This window comes from Tiliqua scincoides, chromosome 1, assembly GCF_035046505.1.
Source record: "Tiliqua scincoides isolate rTilSci1 chromosome 1, rTilSci1.hap2, whole genome shotgun sequence".
Lineage (NCBI taxonomy): Eukaryota > Metazoa > Chordata > Lepidosauria > Squamata > Scincidae > Tiliqua > Tiliqua scincoides.
This window is the reverse complement of record NC_089821.1, coordinates 100,004,546-100,032,365: the sequence shown is the minus strand read 5'-3', so window position 1 is coordinate 100,032,365 and position 27,820 is coordinate 100,004,546. Positions and strand designations below refer to the sequence as shown.

The 27,820-nt window shown below is 42.8% G+C and overlaps 1 protein-coding gene across 3 annotated transcripts in view; it reads right to left on the bottom strand.

The window, feature by feature from the left end:
- The window catches only part of TANK (TRAF family member associated NFKB activator), an 80,858-nt gene that overhangs the window by 14,465 nt on the left and 38,573 nt on the right, over positions 1-27,820 (bottom strand). For all 3 annotated transcript variants that reach the window (XM_066612085.1, XM_066612083.1, XM_066612084.1), the window contains 3 exons: positions 24,751-24,907; positions 13,123-13,231; positions 7,984-8,114 (listed from right to left, as the gene is read on the bottom strand). In XM_066612085.1, coding sequence (XP_066468182.1) covers positions 7,984-8,114; positions 13,123-13,231; positions 24,751-24,852 — 342 coding nt within the window. In that variant the 5' untranslated portion in view covers positions 24,853-24,907. The remainder of the gene's footprint in view (positions 1-7,983; positions 8,115-13,122; positions 13,232-24,750; positions 24,908-27,820) is intronic.

Genomic DNA, 27,820 nt, shown 5'->3' with positions numbered 1-27,820 from the left:
CGTTTAAAAGTCTGCTTTCCGCTACATTGTTAAGCTATTAATTTCTTGTGCATGATGACAGTTGGTATAGAAGGGGAAAAAATCTCAGCAAGGAAAAAAAGAGAAAAACACAAAGTTAGAGAAGCAGCAGGAAAACTTCCTTTCTTGAAAGCCATGAGGACCAAATACCCCAGTTCTGATGGAGGTGTGACTTTGTGAATTTATTAAAAAGTAAACAGAATCAAGAGTGACTACTGTATATTTAGTCATTGTGTGGGATAAAGTACAATATTCTTCCATTCTTTCCAGTGGGAAAGAATCACAGACAATGCACAGTAAAAATGAGGGGAAAGAGAGATAATGAAAGCATATGGAAAGCTAAAGCCCATCTCCAAAATGCTACATAGCTAACAAAAAAGAGAAATATATTTGGGTCTAGTAAGATATGTCTGTTTATATCCAGTGATAGGCAAATGCCTGAAATAAATTTGTTATTGCTCACATTTTGCAAAAAGAGATTAAAAAACTATAAAGTAAAATAGGAAGCTGGGTCATAACTTTCAGCACAGCATTGCTCACTGGAAGTTCCTATTGGGAACAGAAGGAAAGCTGTACTTATACAAGAACGCTTTCCATTTTCACAACTTGCTTTTCCTTCCTGCAAGAAGCTTCTAATGATGAAGCAGTACCCCACTAAAGATCCAACCCAATGTATCTTATTAACATTTGGGAGGGCGGGGAGTCCTCTGTCACTTTCTGAGACAATAAAGCTTCATCTGTCCATAATACACACCCATTCTCATTTGGCAATCATTTGGCAAGAGACTCCATTAATTTCAACAGAGTTTCCAGAAGGGAAATTGGATTGTGGAGTACACTGAAATTCCACCCACTGACTTCCTGAAGTTCTGCTCAGTCACTTTCTGGTCCTGATTGCTGATGCCATCAAAGTTCAAAAAACCCTGGCTTGAAAAACAAATTTACATTAGCTCACAATCTATGACTTTTCGGAGCTGAGCTCACTTCCCCTAAAATGGTATTTTGCTTGCAATTTAAATAGAGAGTATCACACGTTTGTGCCAATGCAATTTGTATTTCTTAGACAAGATCCCCCAAAAGATAGCTGCTGAGCTGGCACATATTTGTGAGTTGCTGAAATTGACTTTTAGAAGATGGCAGTAGTTTACGGCCCTCTTGATTCAAGCAGTCAAACTAGCCAGGAATGTGTATGAACAACAGACCTACCCTGTACAATGTACACAGAAGAACACTGCATCATGGCCACACCATGCGTGCCTCCCTTTCTAGTTTCTGTGGTTCTTTTCCTATGTTAGCTTTGTGGTGTTGGAACTGCTGCGGCAGAGTTTCTTCCTATGCCACAAAGGTGACAACAAACCCTCCAGCCATATGAAAAGATCAACATGCTGGTGCTCCTCCTAGCCTGGCCACTGAGACTAGGCAGATGCCAGAAGGCGCTTCAGCACTGCAACTCCAACATCCCAAAGGTTATTGAGAAGGGGGCTTATCTCCTCCAAACACTGCCCACGTGTCCAAATTTACCCTCCAACTACAGGTGGTATCCTATGTATGTGTAAAGAGGTAGTATATAGCCACAACCTCCTTCCAAGAACAGAAGGAAGGTGGAGCTCATTTCAAAGGGTTTTTCCAGATGCACAATTCTCTTTTTTCAATAGAAGGGGTTTGCAGCCATGGGATGCCTGGTTAGGATACAATCGTACAAGGGTTGGAAACTTGCTTTAAAAAAGAAGAAGCTAGGAGTCAAAGGATGCTCCGTTTCATGAAAGATGCTGGATTTTACAGTCGTAGACTAAAAGACCAAAGATACACAAACAGGCTTTCTGGAACTACAAAACACTAGCATGAAGCAGATGTAAAACTCAAGGAAGTCTATTTACATTGGGTTTTTGTGGTGTGGTTGATACAAATGTTTTAGAAGGAACAAGCCTTGTTTCCACTCCTGAAACAAAGTAGTACATTCTGATCAGATTTTAACAGCTCTATCTGGGAGCCAAGAAAGTTCAAAAAGAAGCAAGAAAGCAAATGACATTAAAAATGTGAAAGATGCTCAGACGATGACATACTTTTAAGGAATTAACTGAAAGGTCTTACAGTGTAATAAAACGAAACTTTTCCCCCTGTTCAGAAAAAAAAAGATGATGGAGAGTGATATTTTGGTAAGTCTTTCTTACCACAGATTTCACATGGTCAACTGAAGGAAGGTCATATGAAACTAGAAAAGATTCAAACGCTGATGGAAATTAGGAAAAGTGTGAAAAAGGAACTATTACAAAAAGTTCAAAGTGAATAAAGTTGACCACTTTATCTTACCCAGTCAGAAACAACTCCAGATTTCAGGGGGCCCTTGGCAAAGTACCCTCAATGGCACCCCTTCTGCCTCAGGTTTGTGGTGAAATTCACCTTGACAGAGGCAAAAATCAGAATGGCTCTCTTGGTTCAAGTGTTACTTTTCCACCACTACGCAAAGATTAGGAGCACAGAGGGACTCCCAAGGCCCAGCAATGGGTTGTCAGTTGGCTAACAAAGCTGAACCTCCAACACTAGCTGTGTAACCAGTTACATCCTTTCCCATGACTTTCACTTTTCCAGTTCCACCATCCCAAAGGTCCCCTGCTACCTGTAAGAGCATCCATGCCTCTCATTTATGCCTGAAACTGCCTCTGAGAACACTACATGATGCTGTAGCTTCCTCCCTTCAAATTCCTCCTCAAAACGTATTTTTTAAAATGACTAAGAGCCCAATCCCTGGCTCGGCGCACCAACTCATCCCTGGCACGCACTATCACAAGTGTGCCGTAAGGCACGTTTGCAGACCCTACTGCTGGGCAAGTGCCAGTGTTTTCCCAGTGGGTACCCAGCCTCACGCGGGCCGTGGAGCAGCAGAGGTATGCAGGGGCATGGGGGGAGGAGGCGTTCCAGGGAGGGGGAGGTGGGCGGAGGGGGCATTATGCGGAGGTGGGAAGAGGGCAGGGGGAGGTGTGCCAGGGGAGGGAGGCAGGCGGGACTGGTGGAGCTCCCATGTTGGGCTTGCTGCCCTACATGGAGGCTCTTGATTCACCGCTGACCTTTTCATTGGCGGTGAATCGAGTAGTCCCATTGCACAGCTACTCTCTTTACCAGGGGGAAGGGGACGAAAGTCCCCTTCTCCCGAGGAGCCACTGGCAGCTGCCCAAAGCGGGCAGGATGTGGCGGCAGCCATTTTCAGCGCCACCGCAGCCGCGCGTCCTAGGCAGCTCAGGATTGGTGTGTGATTCTGGCACAACACCTCAGTCCTCATCCACCTCATTACTAAGCTTAAGTACATACAACTGAACTGTTCACATCTTTCTGCAACTCCTATACTGTGGATTTCTCAAGGTACAGGCCAGTCTTTCTATCACTTAAATGCAACATGCAATAATAGGGCTATATAAGCAAAATGTACTCTTAAGGGCAAAGCAATATTAAGCATTAATGGTGGATATATGGAGAGAGAGAGAGAGAGAGAGAGAGAGAGAGAGAGAGAGAGAGAGAGAGAGAGAGAGAGAAAGAAAGAAAGAAAGAAAGAAAGAAAGAAAGAAAGAAAGAAAGAGGGCTAGTGAGCATTTATTACAGCACTGCTTGTTTTGCAACTGTGATTTTACCAAGTGTACCCTTGACAGAGAGCTTCAACCAATCCTATCTCAGCTTTCTGACAAGTGTGATGCACATGTTACTAAACACTGTTTAGTTGTATTCATATTTTCTAGTGCTGGGGTGTCAAACATAAGGCAAGCGGACCAAACGTGGTCCTCAAAAGCTCTTTAGCTGGCTTTTGGGCTCTCCCAGCTCCACCATCAGCTGCTGAGCTGTGATGAGGTGTCACTGCTGAAAAAGTAGCCTGCATGAAAATTCGTTTATCTCGTATCTTGGAAATATCGATATTTGCGTGTTTTCTGTCATTTGTAGCTAATGAATGCCTAAGTGAGAAAAAATGCTTGATCATGAGCTGCTTATTGACATTACGTCCTGCTTAACAACATCGCTTCTAGCCCTCAGCAGGCACCATGAATGCTATTCGGCCTACTGTATGAAATGAATTTGACACACCTGTTCTAGTGCATTCCTACAAGAGTAACATGTGGATAGATCCTGGGACTGCAATTCTATGTACATGAATCTGGGCTTAAGTTCTGGGAATTGCTTCTAAGTAAACACGCATGTGATTGGGCTTTAACACAATATTGTCAGGCTCTGACACCATGCCAAAGTCGGTGTGCTTAGTGGGATCAGTGGAATGGCTACAAATACAGTCATTTAAAATAAAAATCTTTTTTTTTCCTTCTAAACTCTGAAGGTCATATTTTAAGATCCTGGAGGCACTGCTTTGTGTCTTCTGAAATGTAGTGCAAGTGGATTTTTAAAATCTATGTGTTGACCAGGACAGAACTTTTCAACAAGTAGCACTAATACTTTGGAACTTCAGTCCAGGTAAAGTTCTCTGCCACCTCTTCTAATGCCAGGCAAAGCCATTTTATTTCAGAGTGGTTTTGGAGCTCTCCAATTTTCAGGTTTTCCTTCTGGTTATTTTGTTGAAGTTTGCTTCTGTGACGTTTACTGCATGCTTATTGGTTTGTTTACTGTTGCTTAATTAAGGAGTTTGGTTATAACTTTTTCCTCCCTGTTTTTATTTGATCTTTGGTAACTGTCTTGTGAACCCTTGGTCTGAAAGGCAAGATATAAATATTTGCAATAAAAATAAATACTGAAATTAGTAGGGCTTATTTACAAGTACCTGTAGTAATAATTATTTTATGTACATTATCTTCTCTTTACTGCAGATGGGAGGTCAGTGAAACTAAGAAGCAGCTTACCTAAGGCCAGCTTCTGATATGTTTCAGTAACTATGCTATCAAAGTGTTAGCCGGACATCTGTGTGCCACTGTAATTAAAATCATAATTTTTGGGCAGCATTCTAATCTAATATCCTTTTCTATTTAAGCACTACAAAAGAAATTATGATTACGCTGTTAAGCATCAGAGGATGAGATTTTGTTTTGTTTTTCAATTTTCAAATTTCTGAAGCAGTAATTGCAAAAGCACGAGAGAAAAGAGACTTGCTCTCAAATTAGATTCTATAACATAATTATCAACTGCCACTAATTCAACAAAATAGGTCTATTTTTCAAATTAACACATATGATTAAAATTTGCTTAGTTGACAGAAATAGTGTTCCTAGTTCATTTTCCACAACAAAATCTAAAATAAATTTGCAGAGGCTAATCTGATATTAGATATAAATAACCATCTGCGACCCTATTTGAACCCAAGTAGGTAGGTGCCCAATCCATATGGGAATGGCAAAATGCAACAAGAGAGAGCGTGGACTATAATGAAAAGGCACATAAATTCCACTGCTGACACTAACCAGGTCTGAACTCTATATTGCATCCAGAGTAAAGTTTCCAGGAATGGAAGTGCCCTCCAACAACAGAAGGAGCATTCCAGTTACGCAAAAGGTTCTTATCATGAGCAGAAGAGGCCCAGAGGAGCTACAATTACCCCTGCTAATTGGGCAAGAGGCACTTTTTCAAATGGGTGCTCCTCTTTTTAGCAAGGGGAGAGTAACTGGCCCACCTCACCCCAGCAGTGTCTTTTCTAGTGGCTGACTGCTGGTGTTCTTTTTGCATCTTTTTAGATTGTGAGCCTTTTTGGGACAGGGGCCATTAGTTGTTTGATTTTTCTCTGTAAACTGCTTTGTGAACTTTTAGTTGAAAAGTGGTATATAAATACTGTTAATAATAATAATACAATTCACAGAAGATTTACTCAGGATACTACCTTTGGTCTAGATGAGACACTGCCTTGGAATCATAGGAGATGTTCCAAAATCTTAAGAGCCTCACAAGCCTAAAAAGACTGTCAAGCAATTTTTTTTTCAAATAAAAAGCAAATAAAAATACAAATAAAAGCAATAGGTAAAAAGCATACTTTGTTTTTAGATAATAAATGCATTGCTGTACTATGTGCTATCTTACAAGAGGCAATCTCTTGTAAGAGCGCAAGAGAATGAAGAATATTGGTTTTAAGAAAGTTAGCCTTCTACATCTTTAATATACAGGGCTCCCCCTGTATCTGCTAACAGCGAATGTGGGTGGGTCCCTTCGAGTGCCCCTCAAGAGCCCCCCCCCGCTCTCTGGAGGTGAGGGGAGCTGTGCACCTCTCACCTCCAGAGGGTCTTCTGAGCTCCACAAAGGCTGCACGTGTCCACCTGTGGTCCCTACAGGCCTCTGAAAGGTCATTTCACCCAAAAAGTTGGTTTTTTCATAAAATCAGAAGTGATGTTTTTATGTCTTTAAAAGGCATTACAAGGGCTGGGAAAAGCAAAACACGGAAAAGTTTTTCGGAAAAAAAACAGAAGTGACTAAAAAGAAGTGACTTTTTTAGCCTAAATGGCTACTCTGAGGCATGTGGCCTCTGCTGGGCTCAGAAGACCCTCCAGGGGTTATGGAAGCACAGGTTCTCTCACCTCCAGAGGGTGGGGGGCACCCCCTATATCTGCGGTTTCAGATAGCTGCGGGGAGGGATGTTTCTGGAACAAAACCCCTGTGGACACCAGGAATGCCTATACACTCATACCTTCCATAGCACTTTCCTGTTCTTTCCTGCATGTTTCAATGCATCGCTCACTGCCTCAGAATGACTGACAGTCATTCTATCCAAGGTGAGCAGTGTTTTCTGGGTCAATCTTTATCCATTTCCTGTCTACTCAATCAATAACGTCTCAGATACCACTGTTTTATGCAGTGCTTGACTCTCAGAGAAAGTGTCCTTAATGGTATTTAAGGTACTGCTGAGAGGTAGAGAGAGAGAGAGAGAGAGAGAGAGAGAGAGAGAGAGAGAGAGAAATCTACTGCCTGATAAATCTGGGCACCTTTTAATTTACCAAAAATTTTTTTAATCAATTTGATTAAACACCATAGCTCTCTTAGCCAAATTAAATCAATTAATGAAAACTGGAATCAGGTTGATCACCACAGGATAACAAAGATCATGATAATAAAGATCATGGTACCTTGCAAAACAAATTATGACTAGTATCGCAAAGTCTACTTTCTCCACAACAATGAACATTGGAGGCAAGGTTACACCTCTTGTTAAGAGGAGGACTAAATAGGGTGGGGAGGGGGCCAAATTCCACATCACATTCCTTGGTGAACTTAGTGATGCCCAGTCTATAACACTGGGATGCCTGTGTACTGGCCAGTCATATCTTATGAAGCAACTATAAATTCATGTTTTTACCAATAATCATTGTCAAAGCTTTTTTCTTATGATTAGTATAAGTTTTCCCATGTGTTAGAGGTAACAAATAATTGGTTTAAATATTTGATAAAATATTTTTGATTGACAAATGCTGAATCCCAACTACTCTAAATTTATTTTCATCTGCAAGCACTGCTGGAATCATACCGACCCAATGCGGAAAAAAGGTGTGTAGATACAAATGTCATTTCTTGTGGGAACAGAGTGCTACATCCTCCAAAAATTTAAAAGCATGAGCATGGGTCTATATCAGGGGTGTCAAACTTGTTTCATACAGCAGGTCAAATAGCATTCATGATGCCTGCTGAGGGCCAGAAGTGACATAATTAAGCAGAACGTGATGTCACTCAATAGATAATGGCCAGAAATAAGACTTTGTTCTCTCACAGGAACTCATTAGCTGCAAATGACAAAAGAGAAAATACGTAAATCTTGATAATATTTTCAAGTTATGAGAGAGCCCAATTATCATGCAGGTTGTGCTTTCAATAGCACCACTTCTGCCAAGGCGTTTATTTGCACCTCAGCAGCTGAAAGGGGCTCTGTAAGCCATTCTGGAAGTCCCATTACTTACCAAAGTATTTAATTAATGGATTATGAAATCCAGTAATTTATACATAATCATCACCAACTTTTTTACATTGTCAGAAGCTCCCTATACCTTGTAACAACAATCATACCTTTAAAAGTTTCTCTCTTTGTAATGCCGATTTCAACTTTTCATGAAGCTGATCAACATTCAAGTTTAACAAGGTACCATTTCTTCTTGTTTCACTGTCTTCCAGTACAGGAACTTGATCATGTGCATTAACTGTAAAATAAAGAGTCCTTTTGAGCGCTGTTGCTTTTTGACTGAAAATTACAAAACAAATATGAACAACCTAAAACACATCATAATGTTGTTTTATTTATGGAATTCAGTATTAACAGCCTGATCTATAGTCTAGAGTTCAACATCCTGCTTGGTAAACTGTTACCACAAAGCACAAATATTTACATATTAATTTTCCTGAATAAAAGCCTCCTCTATTGATGTTTTACAAGAAGGTCCATAAAAACGTATATAAATGTTTTAATAGCTGCTGTTAAGAATAGATTTGGGAAACAGCATGGAATCTATTGAAGCTGATGCTCCACTGAACAATGACAAACATAGCGAAATTTCAACAACTACACTGCTTAAAACAATAAAGGGAACACTTAAACAACACATCCGAGACCTGAATGAACGAAATATGCCTATTAAATACTTTGTTCCTGACATAGTTGAATGTGCTGACAACAAAATCACACAACAATCATCAATGGAAATCACATTTATGAACCCATGGAGGACTGGGTTTGGTGTCATACTCAAAATTGAAGTGGAAAAACACACTACAGGCTGATCCAACTTCGATGTAATGTCCATAAAGCAAGTCAAAATGAGGCTCAGTAGTGTGTGTGGCCTCCATGTGCCTGTATGACCGCCCTACAATGCCTGGGCATGCTCCTGATGAGGTGGCGGATAGTCTCCTGAGGGATCGCCTCCCAGACCTGGACTAAAGCATCCGCCAACTCCTGGACAGTCTGTGGTGCAACGTGGTGCTGGTGGATGGAGCGTGACATGATGTCCCAGATGTGCTCAATTGGATTCAGGTCTGGGGAACGGGCGGGCCAGTCCATAGCATCAATGCCTTCATCTTGCAGGAACTGCTGACACACTCCAGCCACATGAGGTCTAGCATTGTCCTGCATTAGGAGGAAACCAGGGCCAACCACGCCAGCATATGGTCTCACAAGGGGTCTGAGGATCTCATCTCGGTACCTAATGACAGTCAGGCTACCTCTGGTGAGCACATGGAGGGCTGTGCGGCCCCCCAAAGAAATGCCACCCCACAGCATTACTGACCCACTGCCAAACCGATCATGCTGGAGGATGTTGCAGGCAGCAGAACATTCTCCCTGCCGTCTCCAGACTCTGTCACGTCTGTCACATGTGCTCAGTGTGAACCTGCTTTCATCTGTGAAGAACACAGGGTGCCAGTGGCGAGGTTGCCAATCTTGGTGTTCTCTGGCAAATGCCAAACGTCCTGCACGGTGTCAGCACAACCCCCACCAGCACAACCCCCACCTGTGGACGTCGGGTCCTCATACCACCCTCATGGAGTCTGTTTCTGACCGTTTGAGCAGACACATGCACATTTGTGGCCTGCTGGAGGTCATTTTGCAGGGCTCTGGCAGTGCTCCTCCTGTTCCTCCTGGCACGAAGGTGGAGGCAGAGGTCCTGATGCTGGGTTGTTGCCCTCCTACGGCCTCCTCCACGTCTCCTGGTGTACTGGCCTGTCTCCTGGTAGCACCTCCATGCTCTGGACACTACACTGACAGACACAGCAAACCTTCTTGCCACAGCTCGCATTGATGTGCCATCCTGGATGAGCTGCACTACCTGAGCCACTTGTGTGGGTTGCAGACTCCGCCTCATGCTGCCACTAGAGTGACAGCACCGCCAGCATTCAAAGGTCACCCAAACATCAGCCAGAAAGCATAGGGACTGCGAAGTGGTCTGTGGTCACCACCTGCAGAACCACTCCCTTATTGGGGGTGTCTTGTTACTTGCCTATGATTTCCACCTGTTGTCTACTCCATTTGTGCAACAGCATGTGAACTTGATTGCCAATCGGTGTGGCTTCCTAGGTGGACAGTTTGATTTCACAGAAGTGTGATTGACTTGGAGTGACATTGTGTTGTTTAAGTGTTCCCTTTATTGTTTTGAGCAGCGTATATGACTCCATCTAGCAGAGAGTCTATATGAATCTCTTATTCACTCACATGTACTCTCTGCCCTTCCATTCAAAACTCTGAGAAACATCTGTTTGATACCAATTTCTGTGGGCGGCTCTGCAAGTTACAAGAAGTTACCTTGATTCCCAGATTATTAAAATAATTTAGATACTGAGAAGCCCAATGTGAACTTCTGTGTGGATTCAGTTCTCATAGATAGTGAAGCTTGAAAGTGGCATTCAGTAACGTGAAAAGTAAGTAAGAAGCTATGACAGTCAAGGAAGGAGCAATTCCAGCTGGTAATGCTCTCCGAACCAAAGACAGTGCATGGAACTTTGTTCCAAGGATTATTTCACTGGAACTTTCTTCCACAATGTTATTTCTGCCCCAGATGCAGTTAATCTCTATAGGAAAACACACGTGCCCTGGAGCATAACCCTGAAATACAGTGCAGTTGTTTTCCCCCTCAAATAGACCGGGAAGTAGTTTCAGAAAACTGGTGCCACTTAAAGTGAACAAAATTCAATTGAAGTGAATACACAAGCACGTGGGACTCATTACAGTACAGAATCTATTTATGTCACACTCATGCCATCTAGTAAATCAACCATACCATGCAATTTGAATGTTTTTGTCTTTTGCATATCCTTGTACCCCAGATCATTCTTTCTTCTTTCCTCACTTCCAGCGAGGAATTTTCTTCCTTGTTTTTAGCCTCTTCCACTTCCTTGTCCTCTTTTTATAAAGCCCCTTTCTCCCCCACCGCAACCAGCATTCTCAGGAAGCAAGAACCCAGGAAGATATAAAGTAGATGCAACTTGTCCCTACGCCCCCCCCCCCCCCAAAAAAAAGCTGGCTGTGAAAACAAGCAGAGAAATCAATCATCTCAAACAGTAGTCCTAAATTGGAAAGAGGGCTCCCAAGTCAGAAACTATGACTCTGAGGGAGGTTTGAGGTCTGGCAATTCTCAATTAAGCACAGTGTGAGTGAGTTAGAAAGCCCAGAAGACACAGCAAAATCAGGATCTCTTTTCTCAATGGCACACTTGGGTCTCTGTCTCTCCCATTTGCCCAGAGAGTTCTGAACTTTTGCAAACATGGTGGCACCTTAGCTGCTAAGCACCACAAGTGTCTTCTCCCAGCCAAAGAGCCTCACTTATACTCTTGACAGAGACAAACTTGGGACAAGATTAATACACAAACTCCCAAATTGTATTTAACTACTATTCTATTTATTTTGAATACTTATAGCTCACTTTACAATTTAAACTTTTTAAGCTGCATCCAAAGAAGCTAACAACAGTAGCAAAAATAATTAGCACATAATACACGAACCCACAATGACAAAATTATAATAGCAGGAGCTAAAGTCTAAAAATATGGCTGCAAGCACAAAAGTAGTCTCAGGTAAGAGAGCAATAAAAATAGTTTTCCACTAAGTTACTATTTAATAAATACTATCTATAAACTATCTGGCAAACGGAAAAGTCTTAACCTGTTGCCTAAAATTTTATGAGGATGGCATGCAAATCACTTTAGGAAGGAAGGTCATCCCACAAATGAGATGTCAACCACCAAAACAGTCTTGTCCTCAGCCACCTCTTACGAAGGAGATGAGGTACTTGGTATTTTCCTTCACACCAGCTATCCAATCACTGCCAGTTTCAAAACTTTACATTTTTTAAACTTTTTTTGTTGGACAAATAATGTACCCAGCAAAGTTCAAAGATCTTTTGATGTATGTGTGTAGGTGAAACTGTTTTACATTGTAAAGCCTTTATGGGACAGTCATTTTGATGCCTGGATGAAAGATTAGGCTCCATCCTTACAATGGACTGCCAACAATCACAGTCACCCTCTAGTACCAGGTTGCTAAGGGCCCTGGGATAAAGCTCTGCACTCGTCTCCCCATGGTGCTCCTTGACAGGGCATTAGGTACTACCACCAATACTGAGGCTTCAGGGGTCAGCCTGTTCAGATAGGTCTTCTGATGAGCATTGAACCTTCAGCCAGTGCCCAAACTAGAAAATCCACACTGTCACTCCTGTTTCTCTCCCCATGTAACCCTCAACTCTAGGTTGGCAACTGGGAGGCCAGTTTGTGGAAATCAGGTGGTCTGATTCAGCAGTGGAGTCTCCATGTACTTTTAGGTCAGTGGCTGGTCATTCTGTCCTGAACACAATCTGGAAAGAGTAAGAGGCATCTAAAACCAACTAAAACCAAGGAGACAAGCAATGTGGTCCGAAGCATGTTCACCAGAAGTCTAGCTGAGCTCAACAGGTCTTACTTCCAAATATATGTATGAGGGTTTGCTGCCTTAAACACTGGTTAAGCAACTGGGTATTTACACTCGTTGCTACTGGACTAATGCTACAATCTTCAGACTTTAAAACTATATGCGGTAATGAATTAACTGAAAATTATTATTATTATTATTATTATTATTATTATTATTATTATTAACAACAGTATATACTGCTTTTCAACTAAAAGTTCACAAAGCGGTTTACAGAGAAAAATCAAATAACTAATGGCTCCCTGTCCCAAAAGGGCTCACAATCTAAAAAGATGCAAATGAATACCAGCAGACAGCCACTAGAACAGACAGTGCTGGGGTGAGGTGGGCCAGTTACTCTCCCTCTGCTAAAAAAAGGAGCACCCACTTGAAAAAGTGCTTCTTACCCAATTAGCAGGGCTAATTGTTGCAGGGCTAATTGTTGAAAAAAATTGTTTCTGCATTACAATTCAAGATTGAAGTCACAGGCTGTGATCCCTATATTAGCTAACAGCTAATTTGCATGAGTTTTTCCTTCTTCCTTTGCTTGCAGCACAAAAACTCACAGCATTGAATTCAAGTACACTTCTTAATTTGGGAAGAGGAACTTGGAAAAAAAAAAGCACAACCAAAAGTCCCATATAGATTATAATTGCAGTATAATCTTCAGCAGATGCATGTTGAACCGCCCACCCCACACACACGTTTGTAATTCAGTGTTCTGAAAATCTAGGGAAACTTTGCAGATCATTATAATTTTTAAATACATGAAGTGTCCATACCTCTGTTAGCACTCAAAGAAGTCAACTGTGAATTGCGTTTTGTAACCATATTCGTTAGAAGTGTGATTTGTTTCTGTTGTTCACGTATTTGCTTTTCATAGCTGTCTGTCTGTAAAGATAATACAAATAAGAATCAGGGTTTTATCTTAATAAAAGGTGTCACCTAGAACAGGTACAGAGTTAACAGCTATGCTTATTGCATGAAAATTCAACTACCAACCAGCATGTCCAACAGCCTAGCCCATGTCAACAGTGGGACAGCCATTTCCAGAAGTGTTCATGAAACTTGCCTCCCAATTATGCATTGTGTACTTATTCCACCATCCAAGGAGCTCAAGGGAGCATACATGCTTTTGTCCCCAGTGCAATTCTTATTCTTACAGTAAAGTATGTTAGGCTAAATAGTGGTGATTGGTCAAGGTCACCTGGTAAGCTTCATGGTTTCTTGGTCTTATATTCTGTTACATCACCTCTCTCTCTTTCAGCAGACAAGCAGTGGAATTAATCTTTACTAAGAGGAATTTGTCAAGGAAGTGAAAGTGGCAGGAATCTTGGACAAAAGAGATCACACCTGCTTGGAATTCTTGATATCAAAGGAAAGCCAAGGACAGTCAGCTATATACCCTGGATTTCAAGAAAGCCAATTTAAATGGGCTCAGAGAACAAGGCAAATCCCATGACTAGAACTGTGAAACGACAAAATGTCCAAAAGGATGGGATTTTTTGACTATCTAAGGAATAGTAGCCCTGATCTAAGGAATAGTAAGTTATACCTGCATCTGTAGAAAAAAAAGCCAGGAAGGGTAGGGCACAGAATGAGCTGAGGCTGGCGAGAGATGCCAAAGACAACAAAAATGATTTTTTTTGGCTACGTCTAAAAGAAGAGGGAAGTCAAGGAAGTGGTAGGCCTGCTACATGGAGAATAAGAGGAAGTGGTGACAGATGAAAAACGGATCTGCTCAATTCTTATTTTTCATCTGTCTCTCACAAGGGAAAGGTTGCCCAACCTGATAGTTGCTGTAATGATGAACTGGGTGCACCATGATTCAACATAGTTAAAGAGATTGTAAAGGGGTGATTAAGGGAACGCCTAGTTACTTGATCTCATTTAAAGTCCCCAGGAAGATCAGATGAATTATACCCCAGGGTACTGAAGGAGCTGGAGAAAGTGATTTCAGATCCACTCTCTGTACTCTTTGAGAACTCCTGGAGAATGGGGGAAAGCCTGAAGATTGGAGATATGCAAACATTGTCCCTATCTTTAAGAAAGGGAAAAAGGAAGATCTGAGAAACTACAGAAACAGTCAGCCTGACATCAATTCATAGGGAAGATCTGGCAACAGCTTATTAAGTGGAGCGTCTGAGATTACTTAGAAAATAATGGTGAGATCTCAAAGGGTCAGCCTGGATTTGTCAAGCATAAAATTGTGCTAGATGAATCTCATCTTCTTTTTTGATAGAGTGACTAGTCTAATAGACCATGGGTATGCGGTGGACATAGTATACCTAGATTTTAGCAAAGCATTAGACAAGGTCTCCCATGATTTCCTGGTGGATAAAATGGTAAAATATGAACTTGGTGACACTACTATAAGGTTGGTCTAACTACTGTTAGATTGAATAAGTGCACTCTATTTAATTAGTACTTTAAGGCCCCAGTCCTATCCAATTTTCCAGTGCTGGTGCTGCTGTGCCAATGGGGTGTGCACTGCATTCTGTGGTGGGGAGGCAATCAGAGAGGCCTCCTCAAGGTATGGGAACATTTGTTCCCTTACTTTGGGGCTGCACTGAGGCTGCACCAGTGCTAGAAAGCTGGATAGGATTGGGGCCTTATAGAGTGCTATTAAAAAGGCTCTACTTCTACCTGAAGGGAAGTATCAAGTGGCATGTCACACAGTTCTGTTTTTGGGCCATGTGCTACTCAATGATTTTATAAATGACCCAGATGATGAGTTGGTGGGAATGCTTATCAAATATGTGGATGACAGAAAGCTGGTGAGGGGTGGGTGGGAGACAGCTAACAGCCAGGAAGACCAAATCAGGATTCAAAAGGAACTTAACAAGCTCCACCAGTGGACCCATAATGTAGGTCTTCACTTCACAATGGGCTCACAATGCAATGAAATCACTTTATGATTGTGGCAAAGCAAGGCTCATGATACAATAGGTGAGGGGTGACCAAACTTGCTTAACTTAAGAACCACATGTGATAAACCAGATATTTGAGAGCTGCAATATTTCAGCAGCATTTAAATTCTAAAATATATTTATTCACCATGAACATTAAACTTATGTTTTAATCCAGTGGACTCTCAGTTTATAAAATAATTTTAAACCTGAGAGTTTCTTATTTACATTTTATATTAATTGTGATGGAAAAAGGAGCTCACCCAACATATTTCTGCAAGTCACACATTTTATGTCAAAGAGCACCATGTGGCTTGCAACCCATGGTTTGGCCACCCTTGTATTAGGTTATTTACTGTACGATGAGCTTATTATTGCTGCCAACAGAATCTTGAGTGACAGATAAGCCAATCAATGACTGGAAGCATTTAGTAGCATCTCAGTCAATAGCAGCATATTTATCATCATGCCTCTGTGTGTTTCTCCTGTGTATGAAGGAGAGATGGGAAGATAGGTAACATGAATGTAAGGCTTTGCAGGAGCTCTCAGTTTTTGTTAACACTGTGGCTGTGGACATGTTGAGGGAAGGACTGAGGAGGGAAATCTAAATCTTTGATGGATCTCTTAGCTCACAGCAGTGTGTTTAAAATAAGAATGGCTTCAGAGGATTACAGTAAATACCTTTAAAATAACTTCTTCGATAATGAAATAGCTTAGTTTTGTGGTGGAAGTTGAGGTCTTGGAACGAATTATCAAAGTATCAGTGGTGTAACCTGGGGGCAGGGGGTCACTTAACCCTGGGCAGCACGTCTGGGGGGATGACACCCCCAGGCAGCATGCCTGGGGAGAATGCTGTCCCCACAGCCATGTTGCTTCCCCACCGGTCTCGCCTGCTGCCTCCCTCTGTGTGGCCTCTTTGATCCTCCAAATGCCTCCTGCCTCCCTACATGTGCATCTGCTCCAGCCCTCCAAAGGTCTCTGAAAGGGAGTCAGTGGGTGGGACGAGGGGAGGCAGCCCGGTCAGTTGGGGGGGCAGTTTACGGTTGTCATCCTGGGCAGCACTGAGGACAAGATCGCCACTGCAAAGCATAATGTATTATGGATTTATGTTACAATATTTTCACATACAGTTGTGTCTTTGGAATGGTTTATGGAGGGTTCATGTACTAACAAGATAAGGTTCAACAGAGACAAATGTTAAGTGTCCCAAGTAGGAACAAAAAAACAGGCACAAGATGGGGAAAACCTCCAAGATGCTATTCCAACTCTAATATTCTAAGGGCTCCAGCATTAATGAGACATCTTACGGATGTTATGAAGTCCAATTAATGCCAAGTAAATATTTGAATTCTTCTGCATAGTCAAATTAGACATAAAGGTAACTGGATAATAGCAAATCTATCATTTTCTCAGTCATTCCCATTCTTCAGAGTCCTGAAAATCAGCTAAAAGAAAAAAAAGAATTTTTTTTTCAGATCATAAGACCATAGGAAGCTCTTATACCTAATCAGACCATTGGTCCATCTAGGTCAGAACTGTCAACAGGGTTTCAGATAGGAATTTTCCTTTGTCCTTCTTGGAGATGATGGGCACTTAAGATCTTCTGTATGTAAAGCATCTGATCTATTACTAAGCCTCAACATATACTGCTAAAACATGAGCAAATCTACCTAACCAGACTCAAAGAAAAGCACTAGGCAAACACTGTCCCACAAACCCATTAAAACACCAAGAGGTCAGTGTACTTCAGCAACTAAAGTGGCCTCAAAAAGCAGAGGGGAAACAAAATAATCAAAACTCAAATTGAAAATAGACAACAGCAATGTCTTGTCAACACTTCTGTACAGAGCACAGGCATGACAGCTAAAACAGATAGAAGAGAAGATGCTTTTGACAGCCAGTGTGCACAAATGATTCTCTTAGAGTCAGATGGCAGCAACAAGTTACTGACTAGAAGAGATACTTGACAATCAAATATCCATCTGTAACAAGTACCATCTGGCCTAGATGACTCTGGTTTCTACGCATGACACAATTCAGATTTTCAGAGACTAGCAAAACAAGTGACCAACCACATACAGGTAGACACTCCAATAAACAGTTAAGGCCACAGAGCAAAAGGTGGTAGCAAAATGAATCAGAGCAAAAGTTAACTTGCAAGAGCCACATGGATTTCTTTATTGCTCTGGACTCAAAATGTGATTGCCAAGTAGATTAGAAATAGGCATTTTAAATGGAAACTCAGAAATAAACCAGCTGCCTGATTGTTTGTGTTGAATAAAGATCACCTATAGGTGGCTAGGCAGGAAAGGTTTTGTAAGCTGGAAAAAGCTTGTCTCTTTTCTCCATTCATGCCACCCATGTGCCACAAATGACATGCATTCTGAAGCCCGCAGAGGCCACGGGCAGACGCACACAGCCTCTGCGGGCTTCAGAAAGCCCTTTGGAGGTGACCAGAGCAGAGCCCCAGTACCCTTTAAAGTTTCAGGGGCTGAATGTACAGATTAAACCGCGGATTGACTTCCGACGGGCAGACTTCCCCCAAATGAGGAGGCTGGTTAGAAGGAGGTTGAAAGGGAGGGTAAAAAGAGTCCAATCTCTCCAGAGTGCATGGAGGCTGCTTAAAACAACAGTAATAGAGGCCCAGCAGAGGTGTATACCGCAAAGAAAGAAGGGTTCCACTAAATCCAGGAGAGTGCCCGCATGGCTAACCAGCCAAGTTAGAGAGGCTGTGAAGGGCAAGGAAGCTTCCTTCCGTAAATGGAAGTCTTGCCCTAATGAGGAGAGTAAAAAGGATCATAAACTGTGGCAAAAGAAATGTAAGAAGGTGATACGGGAGGCCAAGCGAGACTATGAGGAACGCATGGCCAGCAACATTAAGGAGAATAATAAAAGCTTCTTCAAATATGTTAGAAGCAGGAAACCCGCCAGAGAAGCGGTTGGCCTTCTGGATGGTGAGGGAGGGGAAGGGGAGATAAAAGGAGACTTAGAGAGGGCAGATAAATTAAATGAGTTCTTTGCATCTGTCTTCACGGCAGAAGACCTCGGGCAGATACCGCTGCCCGAACGGCCCCTCCTGACTGAGGAGTTAAGTCAGATAGAGGTTAAAAGAGAAGATGTTTCAGACCTCATTGATAAATTAAAGATCAATAAATCACCGGGCCCTGATGGCATCCACCCAAGAGTTATTAAGGAATTGAAGAATGAAGTTGCAGATCTCTTGACTAAGGTATGCAACTTGTCCCTCAAAACGGCCACGGTGCCAGAAGATTGGAGGATAGCAAATGTCACGCCTATTTTTAAAAAGGGAAAGAGGGGGGACCCGGGAAACTATAGGCCGGTCAGCCTAACATCTATACCGGGTAAGATGGTGGAATGCCTCATCAAAGATAGGATCTCAAAACACATAGATGAACAGGCCTTGCTGAGGGAGAGTCAGCATGGCTTCTGTAAGGGTAAGTCTTGCCTCACGAACCTTACAGAATTCTTTGAAAAGGTCAATAGGCATGTGGATTTGGGAGAACCCGTGGACATTATATATCTGGACTTTCAGAAGGCGTTTGACACGGTCCCTCACCAAAGGCTACTGAAAAAACTCCACAGTCAGGGAATTAGATGACAGGTCCTCTCATGGATTGAGAACTGGTTGGAGGCCAGGAAGCAGAGAGTGGGTGTCAATGGGCAATTTTCACAATGGAGAGAGGCGAAAAGCGGTGTGCTCCAAGGATCTGTCCTGGGTCCGGTGCTTTTCAACCTCTTCATAAATGACCTGGAGACAGGGTTGAGCAGTGAAGTGGCTAAGTTTGCAGACGACACCAAACTTTTCCGAGGGGTGAAGACCAGAAGTGATTGTGAGGAGCTCTAGAAGAATCTCTCCAGACTGGCAGAATGGGCAGCAAAATGGCAGATGCACTTCAATGTCAGTATGTGTAAAGTCATGCACATTGGGGCAAAAAATCAAAACTTTAGATATAGGCTGATGGGTTCTGAGCTATCTGTGACAGATCAGGAGAGAGATCTTGGGGTGGTGGTGGACAGGTCGATGAAAGTGTCGACCCAATGTGCGGCGGCAGTGAAGAAGGCCAATTCTATGCTTGGGATCATTAGGAAGGGTATTGAGAACAAAACGGCTAGTATTATAATGACGTTGTACAAATCTATGGTAAGGCCACACCTGGAGTATTGTGTCCAGTTCTGGTCGCCGCATCTCAAAAAAGACATAGTGGAAATGGAAAAGGTGCAAAAGAGAGCGACTAAGATGATTACAGGGCTGCGGCACCTTCCTTATGAGGAAAGGCTACGGCGTTTGGGCCTCTTCAGCCTAGAAAAGAGACGCCTGAGGGGGGACATGAATTGAGACATACAAAATTATGCAGGGGGTGGACAGAGTGGATAGGGAGATGCTCTTTACATTCTCACATAATACCAGAACCAGGGAACATCCACTAAAATTGAGTGTTGGGCGGGTTAGAACAGACAAAAGAAAATATTTCTTTACTCAGCGTGTGGTCGGTCTGTGGAACTCCTTGCCACAGGATGTGGTGCTGGCGTCTAGCCTAGACGCCTTTAAAAGGGGATTGGACAAGTTTCTGGAGGAAAAATCCATTATGGGGTACAAGCCATGATGTTTATGCGCAACCTCCTAATTTTAGAAATGGGTTATGTCAGAATGCCAGATGCAAGGGAGGGCACCAGGATGAGGTCTCTTGTTATCTGGGGTGCTCCCTGGGGCATTTGGTGGGCCGCTGTGAGATACAGGAAGCTGAACTAGATGGGCCTATGGCCTGATCCAGTGGGGCTGTTCTTATGTTCTTATGGATTTGCTTATCTGTGGTTTTTGGTATCCGTGGGGATCTAAGAACAGATCCTTCACAGATTCAGAGGCCTCACCTGTACAGTGTTTGAGTGTAAAGCATTTATGCAGTGCTTTTTCCTGTCCCTGGGTTCAAAGATTAGTTCAACCACAGGTACTGGGCCAGTTTAACAAATTACTTGCCACACAGAGACTGCTTCAAACTGATGACCGCCAATATCATATGGCTTATTAGAGTGCAGCAGGTCACTATGTAGTCTGGCTGATTTACTGAACAACATTGGTACTCGAAAAAATCTTTGTTCTGTAGCTTGGCCACAATACTGAGAAAACATTCAATTGGGCTAATCCAAGCACCATGTGGCCTATGTGATGAGAGCCTCGACTTCCATGATACAGCAGGATGCAATTTTAATTAAGGCAGAGCCTAGTAAAGACCACAGCCCTAGATCAGCTATACCAGTGGTTCTCAGGCTTTTAAGCATGGAACCCACTTTTTAAAATGACAATCTGTCCAGAACCCACTGGAAGTGATGTCATTAACCTGGAAGTGATGTAATGGCCGGAAGTGATATCAAGCAGGAAATGACATCTTTGTGATGCCAGTGCCAGAAGTGATGTCATCAAGTAGGAAGTGATATCACTGTTCTCACCTAGGAACTCAAACTGCAAGGGACAAGAGAGAATATTCCAACTAAGAGGACCAGAGCGGTTAATTTAATTCAAACTTGAGAGAGCATCGTGAGTCCTAAAAAAAAGTGCACACAGAGAATAACAGCAGTTCTCCCATGTACCCTTATGCAGCTGCATAAGCACATGCTCAGAATCTATGGAGGACAGCCATGTGTGCAGGGAACTCTTCCAGAGACAACAGTGCCTCTGACATGACAGGCAGGGGACACGGGGTGACGGAGAGAGGAAGAAGTGTTGCTGAAAGAAAATAGAATGTAGGGTGTGGGGACAGGGGGATGGAAATGGCTGGAGGGAACTTTCAACCCCTCCTCCTATTCCAAGACCCCATTCCCTCTGCTAACTGGGTAAGTCCCAAGTCCCTATCCACTCCAACTAACTTTTATTTTAAAACTTTTTAAGAGGCACTTTTTCAAGTGGGTGCTCCTCTTTTATTTAGCAGGGAAAGAGTAATCTGCCCCCCTCACTTCAGCATTGTCTTTTCTTGTGGCTATCTGCTGGTGTTCATTTGCAACTTTTTAGATTGTGAGCCCTTTTGGGAGAGGGAGCCATTCCTTATTTGATTTTTCTCTGTAAACTGCTTTGTAAACTTCTTGTTAAAAAGTGGCATATAAATACTGTTAATAATAATTCCCACTACCATTCACTTAATAACCCCCCAATAGCACCCCCAATACTAATCATTCCACACATTTGCAGTAAGAAGTATAACCTGATGAACTGCTTGTGCCTTCCATTTATGGTCCCTTATGGTTATGGTAAAATTTACACTTGGAAACTGAAATCACTTCTAAGTTGTCACTGATCTCAAAAGGACAGTTAAAAAAAGGGGAGAGTGGCAGGAGGAAGAAGAGAATAAACCTCCCAAGGAAATCCTGCCAGGGCATTTATTTCTCCTTCTATTTTTTTACATCTGTGTTACATAATATTTGTTGATGCCATTTTTTATTGCAAGATTCCCATACTATCCTGCTCATCCCGCCCAGCCACTGAGGTTATATTTTTCTAATGATGTGTAAAGAGATGTGGATGTTAGAAGAAGGGGGGAGGGAGAGAGAAACAATGTCTTTGGAAAATAATTTTGTTTCTGTTACTAAAATAAAGCTGGAAGCAGATAATAAAAGGAAAATGGCACAATATGAGAGCCAATAGTCACTTTACACAAGAAAATGTATCTCTTCCTTTTCTCCAGCTTTCTCTCTTGCATGAGTTTCCATTTTGTGGTGAGGAGGAATGATAGAAAGAGAAAAAGACAGAGACCAGGAAAGAATACCTTGCCTCTTCTTTTCTTGCTTTTATTTTTAAGGAGGGGTGCATTTTAATGCATCATTCATGATATCTGTGTGCTTATTTAATTGTTGGCAGGAAAATTGCCTCCACATACCTGTTGCTGCCTAGCTCAGAGCTGCATGCGCCCCACACTACTGGCTGCCGTAATGGATCAAGAGCCAAATCCTAAGCAACTGTACTCAGAAATAAGTCCTATTATAGTCAATGGGGCTTACTTCCAGGAAAGTGTGGATAGGATTGTAGCCTTTGAGAGTGGCAGTCTCTCACTGAACCCAGTCCTAGGCATGTCTACTCAGAAGTATATCCATTATAGTCGATGGGACTTACTCCCAGGAAAGTGTGGCTAGGATTGCAGCCTGAGAGCCCAAGCCTATGCATGTCTACTCAGAAGTAAGTCCCCTTATAGTCAATGGGGCTTACTCCCAGGAAAGTGCGGATAGGACTATAGCCCAACTCATCCCTTTCTAAATTCTTACCCCTCCCCCCCAAAAAAGTAAGAGCAGCTACTGAACGGGGTGGGAAGCAATGAGTGAGGCAAACCCCAAACTCATTCGAGCTCCCAGTCAGGCAGCTCCAGGTGCTTTGGGGTGGCGGTTCTCCTGCTTCTCCCTCCCCCCTTCCTTCCCTCCTCAAACCATTTCGGAGCCTTCTTCTCTCAGAAGGTGGAAGAAGCTCCCAGCACTTTGGGTCAGCAGCCCCCTGCCTCTGCCACTCTCCGTCCTCTTGCTCGCAAGCCACTCTGCAGCCTCCCTTTCAGGCAGTGCTCCTGGTGCTTGGGGGGGGCCACCCCCTACCTTTCCCTCCCTGCCTGCCTGCCGTTCTTCCCCTCTCCCCACAAGCCGCTCCGGAGCCTTCCTTCTTACGGCTCCTGGTGTCTTGAGGCGGCAATCACCCCACCTCTGCTGCTCTCACGCCCTCTACCCGCAAACCGCTTGGAACCCTTTTCACAGGCAGCGGCAGCGCCAATGCCCGTTGTGGGAAGCTTCCAAGATGGTGGCACCCACGCAGTTGCCAGCTTCCAAGATGGCAGCGTACTGCTTTTTGCAACCCACCAGACATCGGATTGCGACCCACCAAGTGGGTCGCGACCCACCGTTTGAGAAACACTGAGCTATACAATTGGTTTCACATGTGGGGCAAACAGCAGATGAAGAGACTCACTGGCCTCCCTGGGTTAGCAAAAGAGTTTAAATTGTGAGCAAGTGGCATTTAATGCTTAAAAATCATGCTTAGCATTTATGTGGAGTATTTCAAGCATTCAAAGTGCTTCATATACACAATTTCATACTCCTCACAACAGTAAGGTAATTTCTCCCCGCAACATGTAGAAGGCTTTAGGTGGAGAGAATAATGACCTCCCCATGGCCATCTAGTGAGCTCGTAACAGGTCTAAGGTAAAATTGCAGCCTTTCTGATTTACAAGCTCATATCCTAAGATACAGTGCTATACCCATTTAATTATTTTAAAAATATGTATCCCACCTATCTGGAAACAAACCAAGCAGTTGACTTACAACCTACTCTATCTACAGTATCTATATTTAAAAATTAATAAAATTACAACACATAAGTGAAAACAGCCAAGTAACAAAAAACAGCTGAGGAGACCACCAGTATCAAATAAATGAAGACCTGCTGGCATAGGAAGGCCTTCAATTGACAGCAAAACACATGGAGAGAAGATTCTAACCACAACTCAGTTCCATTGCTTACTCTCCTTTAGTTCTCCATGTGTAAAGAAATGGGAACCACAATGACCTACTGTACATGGTTTTAGGTGATGAATAACACTCTGTATGTGCACTGCAATTATTAATTTTTTCTTAGATAAACAAGGGCCCACAGAGCAGTTTGGAGTACCAACCAGTTTGAGGCTTTGTTCCATGGAAGGCTCAGCCAATCATAGCTCAAATGTCACCCTTTTGCATCACAACTGTCAAAAAGGTCATATCCTCAAGTACATAACACTTCACACTTCTCTCTTTCTCTGCTTTGGACACAGAATACATCCAGAAAGACATTGTCACACTTGTTAGCCGTTAAGGGTTTTTCATACAAATGCAGCAAATGATAATCTCTGAGGATTTATGGAAGTGATGCTGAGGAATCAGTACCATAAGTTTGAAAATGTCTCTTGGGATCTTAATAAAAGACGAATCCATGTTTTGTCATCTTGTTGCTGCTGTTATTTATATAAGGTCCAATTGAAATCACTTGATTCCAACCACCCAGAAATCAAGTGGCTTCTTGGTCAAAAATACAACAAATAAAATTGGTCTGAACACCTTATTTTCAATAATAAAAACTGAGGCTTCAGAAAAAAAATTACTGGTTCTGAATACTATTGTATCTTTTACATTTTTCTGTGGGAACCTGTTTATTAGGATAAAAATGCTTTTTTTTTTTTAAACATATAAAAATAAAGAGCCAACCTGCCTTTTCTTTAGGTATACTAAGATTTTTAAAAAACAACTTCAGTGCTTGCCTGCCAGTTCAGTTCCAAATAGCATAATTTATCCAAAGTTAAGGTCTTCAGCTGATGTTTCTGGAACTTCCATGCTTTTAATGCCATTTATTGCAATGGGAAACACAAAAGTACCTCACAGCCCCAGCACTTGCATGTAACACAAATAACGTTTCCCTCTGAAATTACATGCCAGTTATATATAACAAAGAAGTGGGGTGATTTCAAGGAACTGATTACATACCTTTAACTTTAGTTCTTTCACAGCAGAGTCTTTATCCATACATGCCTGCCGGAAGGCTTCATAGGCCTTATTAAGCTGCTGCTCTGCAATATTTTTATCCATACTTCCCAGCAATGTCTCATCACTGAAGAGATCTACAACAGATCTGGTCAAATTACTGAAAGAAAAGGGGAGAAGAAAAAGCATTTGTTGCTATACAGCAGTTTTGCCACTCCTTTCAGCTACATCAGAGCCCAATCCTATGCCTGTCTACTCAGAAGTAAGTTTCATTATAGTCAATGGAGTTTACTCCCAGGTAAGTGTGGATAGGATTGGGCTCTCAGGTAGCTATTATATTCCACATTTCCACAATTTAGATTTTCAAAGTGGTTTACAAACATGTTTGAACAAGTTGTTTACAGTCTCATCAGGAGCGGGCTTCTAGGTACAGATCATCCACCCCAGAACAAATCAGTGAACTTCCATTCTACATCTGAAGTTGAACATGAAAGGTAGTAGCAGTTAGAATCCTCACAACAGCATTGTTGATGGAACCGTCCTCCTCTCTCGCTAATGTCAGCAATGGTTCTGGTTGTCTTGGCTCAGAAACAAGCCCTTCCTGCCCCCCCCATCAAAAAAAATCTGGGAATAGAGCAAACAACACTGTGTAACAAAATGTGAACACTTTCATGTTTATCTGAATATTTTTATGTTTATTAATTTTGGTGCAAGGATTTTTGAAAATGCTGCTGTTTTTGGCATGGCATCAATAGTTTAGCCATACTTGAGGCTATGCAGTTGTATTATACAACTAATGTTACAACGCATTCGGCCAGTGATTTTCAACCTTTTTCATTTCATGGCACACTGGCAAGGCACACCATCAGTTTTTGGACAACTGACAAGGCACACTGTGCTGTCACATCCCCCAATGGCCCTACTAATAAATGACCCTCTCTCAAAATCCGGCGACACACCTGGGGATCATTCATGGCACACCAGTGTGCCACGGCACAATGGTTGAAAATGGCTGCATTAGGCGACAGGATAGATGCAAACACAAAATTTAAGATAACTAAAAATATTTTGAGGATACAAAAAAAAAATAAGGTTGCCAATGGAATCAGTGCCTCTGAATTGTATAAGAAACATTAAAAATTCAACACTATGTGTAATGTTTAGGTCAAAACTACTCCACACACTTCTTCCCATAGCCTAAACTGCTTTGATCTGTGAAGGAGCATTATATTGGCTCCACATGTAGTACTCTACACTAGTACTTTAACAGCGCAATGCTAACCTGCGCTGGAACAGTTAGGAACAATCCTAACCTGCGCTGCAACAGCCGACAGGCCTGTACTCTATCCAGCATGAGTTTCAGGCTGCAAGTTGCTCAGCTTGGGGCAAGGGGAAACACTTTCCTTATCCCAGGGAGACCTGCTGCAGCTCCAAAAGGTCTACTTAGATTTGTGCTACCTAAAGAGGTGGAGCAGAACCAAGCAGCTTGGAGTTGCTCTATGCTGCCCGGGAATGGCGTCAGGATCCAGCATAACTGCTGGGTCTGGCCCCACCTCCCGCTCTCCCATCCCCTCCCTGTCCCAAATCACCTCTTCCCTGCCCTCCCCATGCCCCCCAACCCCCGCACTGCCTGAGCTCTGCTGGCATTGACTTCTGTAGGCCAGTGCACATCCCTGCGCCAGCCCAGCTGACACCCAAGGAGGTACAAATGTGCTTTACAGCATGTCTGCAACCCTCCCAGGCTGGTGCAAGGAACTGCTGGCCTTGGGTGCAGTTAGGCTTGCTATCCTGTATGTGTAGGAGTAGGCCCTACTGATCCCTATGTAGGATATGTAGGAGTAGGCCCTACATATCCCATCTAAGTAGATATGAACAGGATTATGCTGCAAGAATTGTTGCTAGTCCAGAATAACAGTGCAGAGCCTTACTACCTGCAAGGAATTGAGATATACATTGAAAGGAACAGCCAAAGCAATGTCAGGTTGAGCATATAAACCGACTTTCTCCATCTCTAGTCCTTCACAGGTGTTGGTTCTTTAAGAAAAAGTGAAGACAAGGGGGTAGAGTTACAGCCTGATATTGCCAAGACTATCAGCTGTACCTCTAGTTCTTTGTCATTCTTCTGTTCTCTTGAAAAGCTATGTCTGGGAGAAGTGGCAAAGAAAAATCAGTCCCTGAGCTCAAGTCTCTAATGCGCAGAGAAGATGAGCAGAGAAATCAGAACCTACTAGGGGGTTCCCAAGAAGGGACCAGGAGAAAAAGGACTGAGTCCAGTGCCAATATCTCTTTGAGCATGCCCTTATTACTCAGTTTGATTAGAACTAGCCTTCTCTGAACAGTCAACTATGGGTTCATTACATTAATGCAAGGGTCAGCAAACCCTGGCCCGGCGGCTATTTGTGGCCCTCAGGGACTCCCAATCCGACCCGCAGGGAGCCCCGTCTCCAATGAGCCTCTGGCCTGTTGGAGAACGTTGGACCCTGCGCTGGCCACGACTACTGGTCACGACCGCAGGCCAAATTAGAGTAAAGCCTTTTATAGTCTCCATTTGTTTTTGGTTTTTTTTGGCTTTTCCCTGGGCATTATTTTAACCCCCCCAGTGCCTCTGAACAACTTATGACTCCATGTGTTTTTGGCTTGGTCTATATGTTTTCACTGAGCAAGAGGTGTGCATGCCAAACAGTTCATAGTTTTCATGTGGTTCTACATGCCTGTATTATAGTTCTCATGTATATTATAAATAAGCTCAGTAAAATTAATTCATCTAAATTCCACCTCTAATATATTCATTTATGTAAATTTATTCAAATTTGAAATGTAAATTATTTTTTCCTGGTCCCCACCACAGTGTCAGAGAGATGATGTGGCCCTCCTGCCAAAATGTTTGTCCACCCCTGCATTAAAGTACTGGCTAAGGGTCTAATCTCATCCAACTTTCCAGTGCCAGTGCAGCCGTGCTGTGCATCCTGCTGTGGGGGCCCAGTCACGGAGGCTTTCCAAGACGAGATAATGTTTGTTCCCTTACCTACGGACAGCACTGGTGCTGGAAAGCTGGATAGGATTGGGCCCTAAA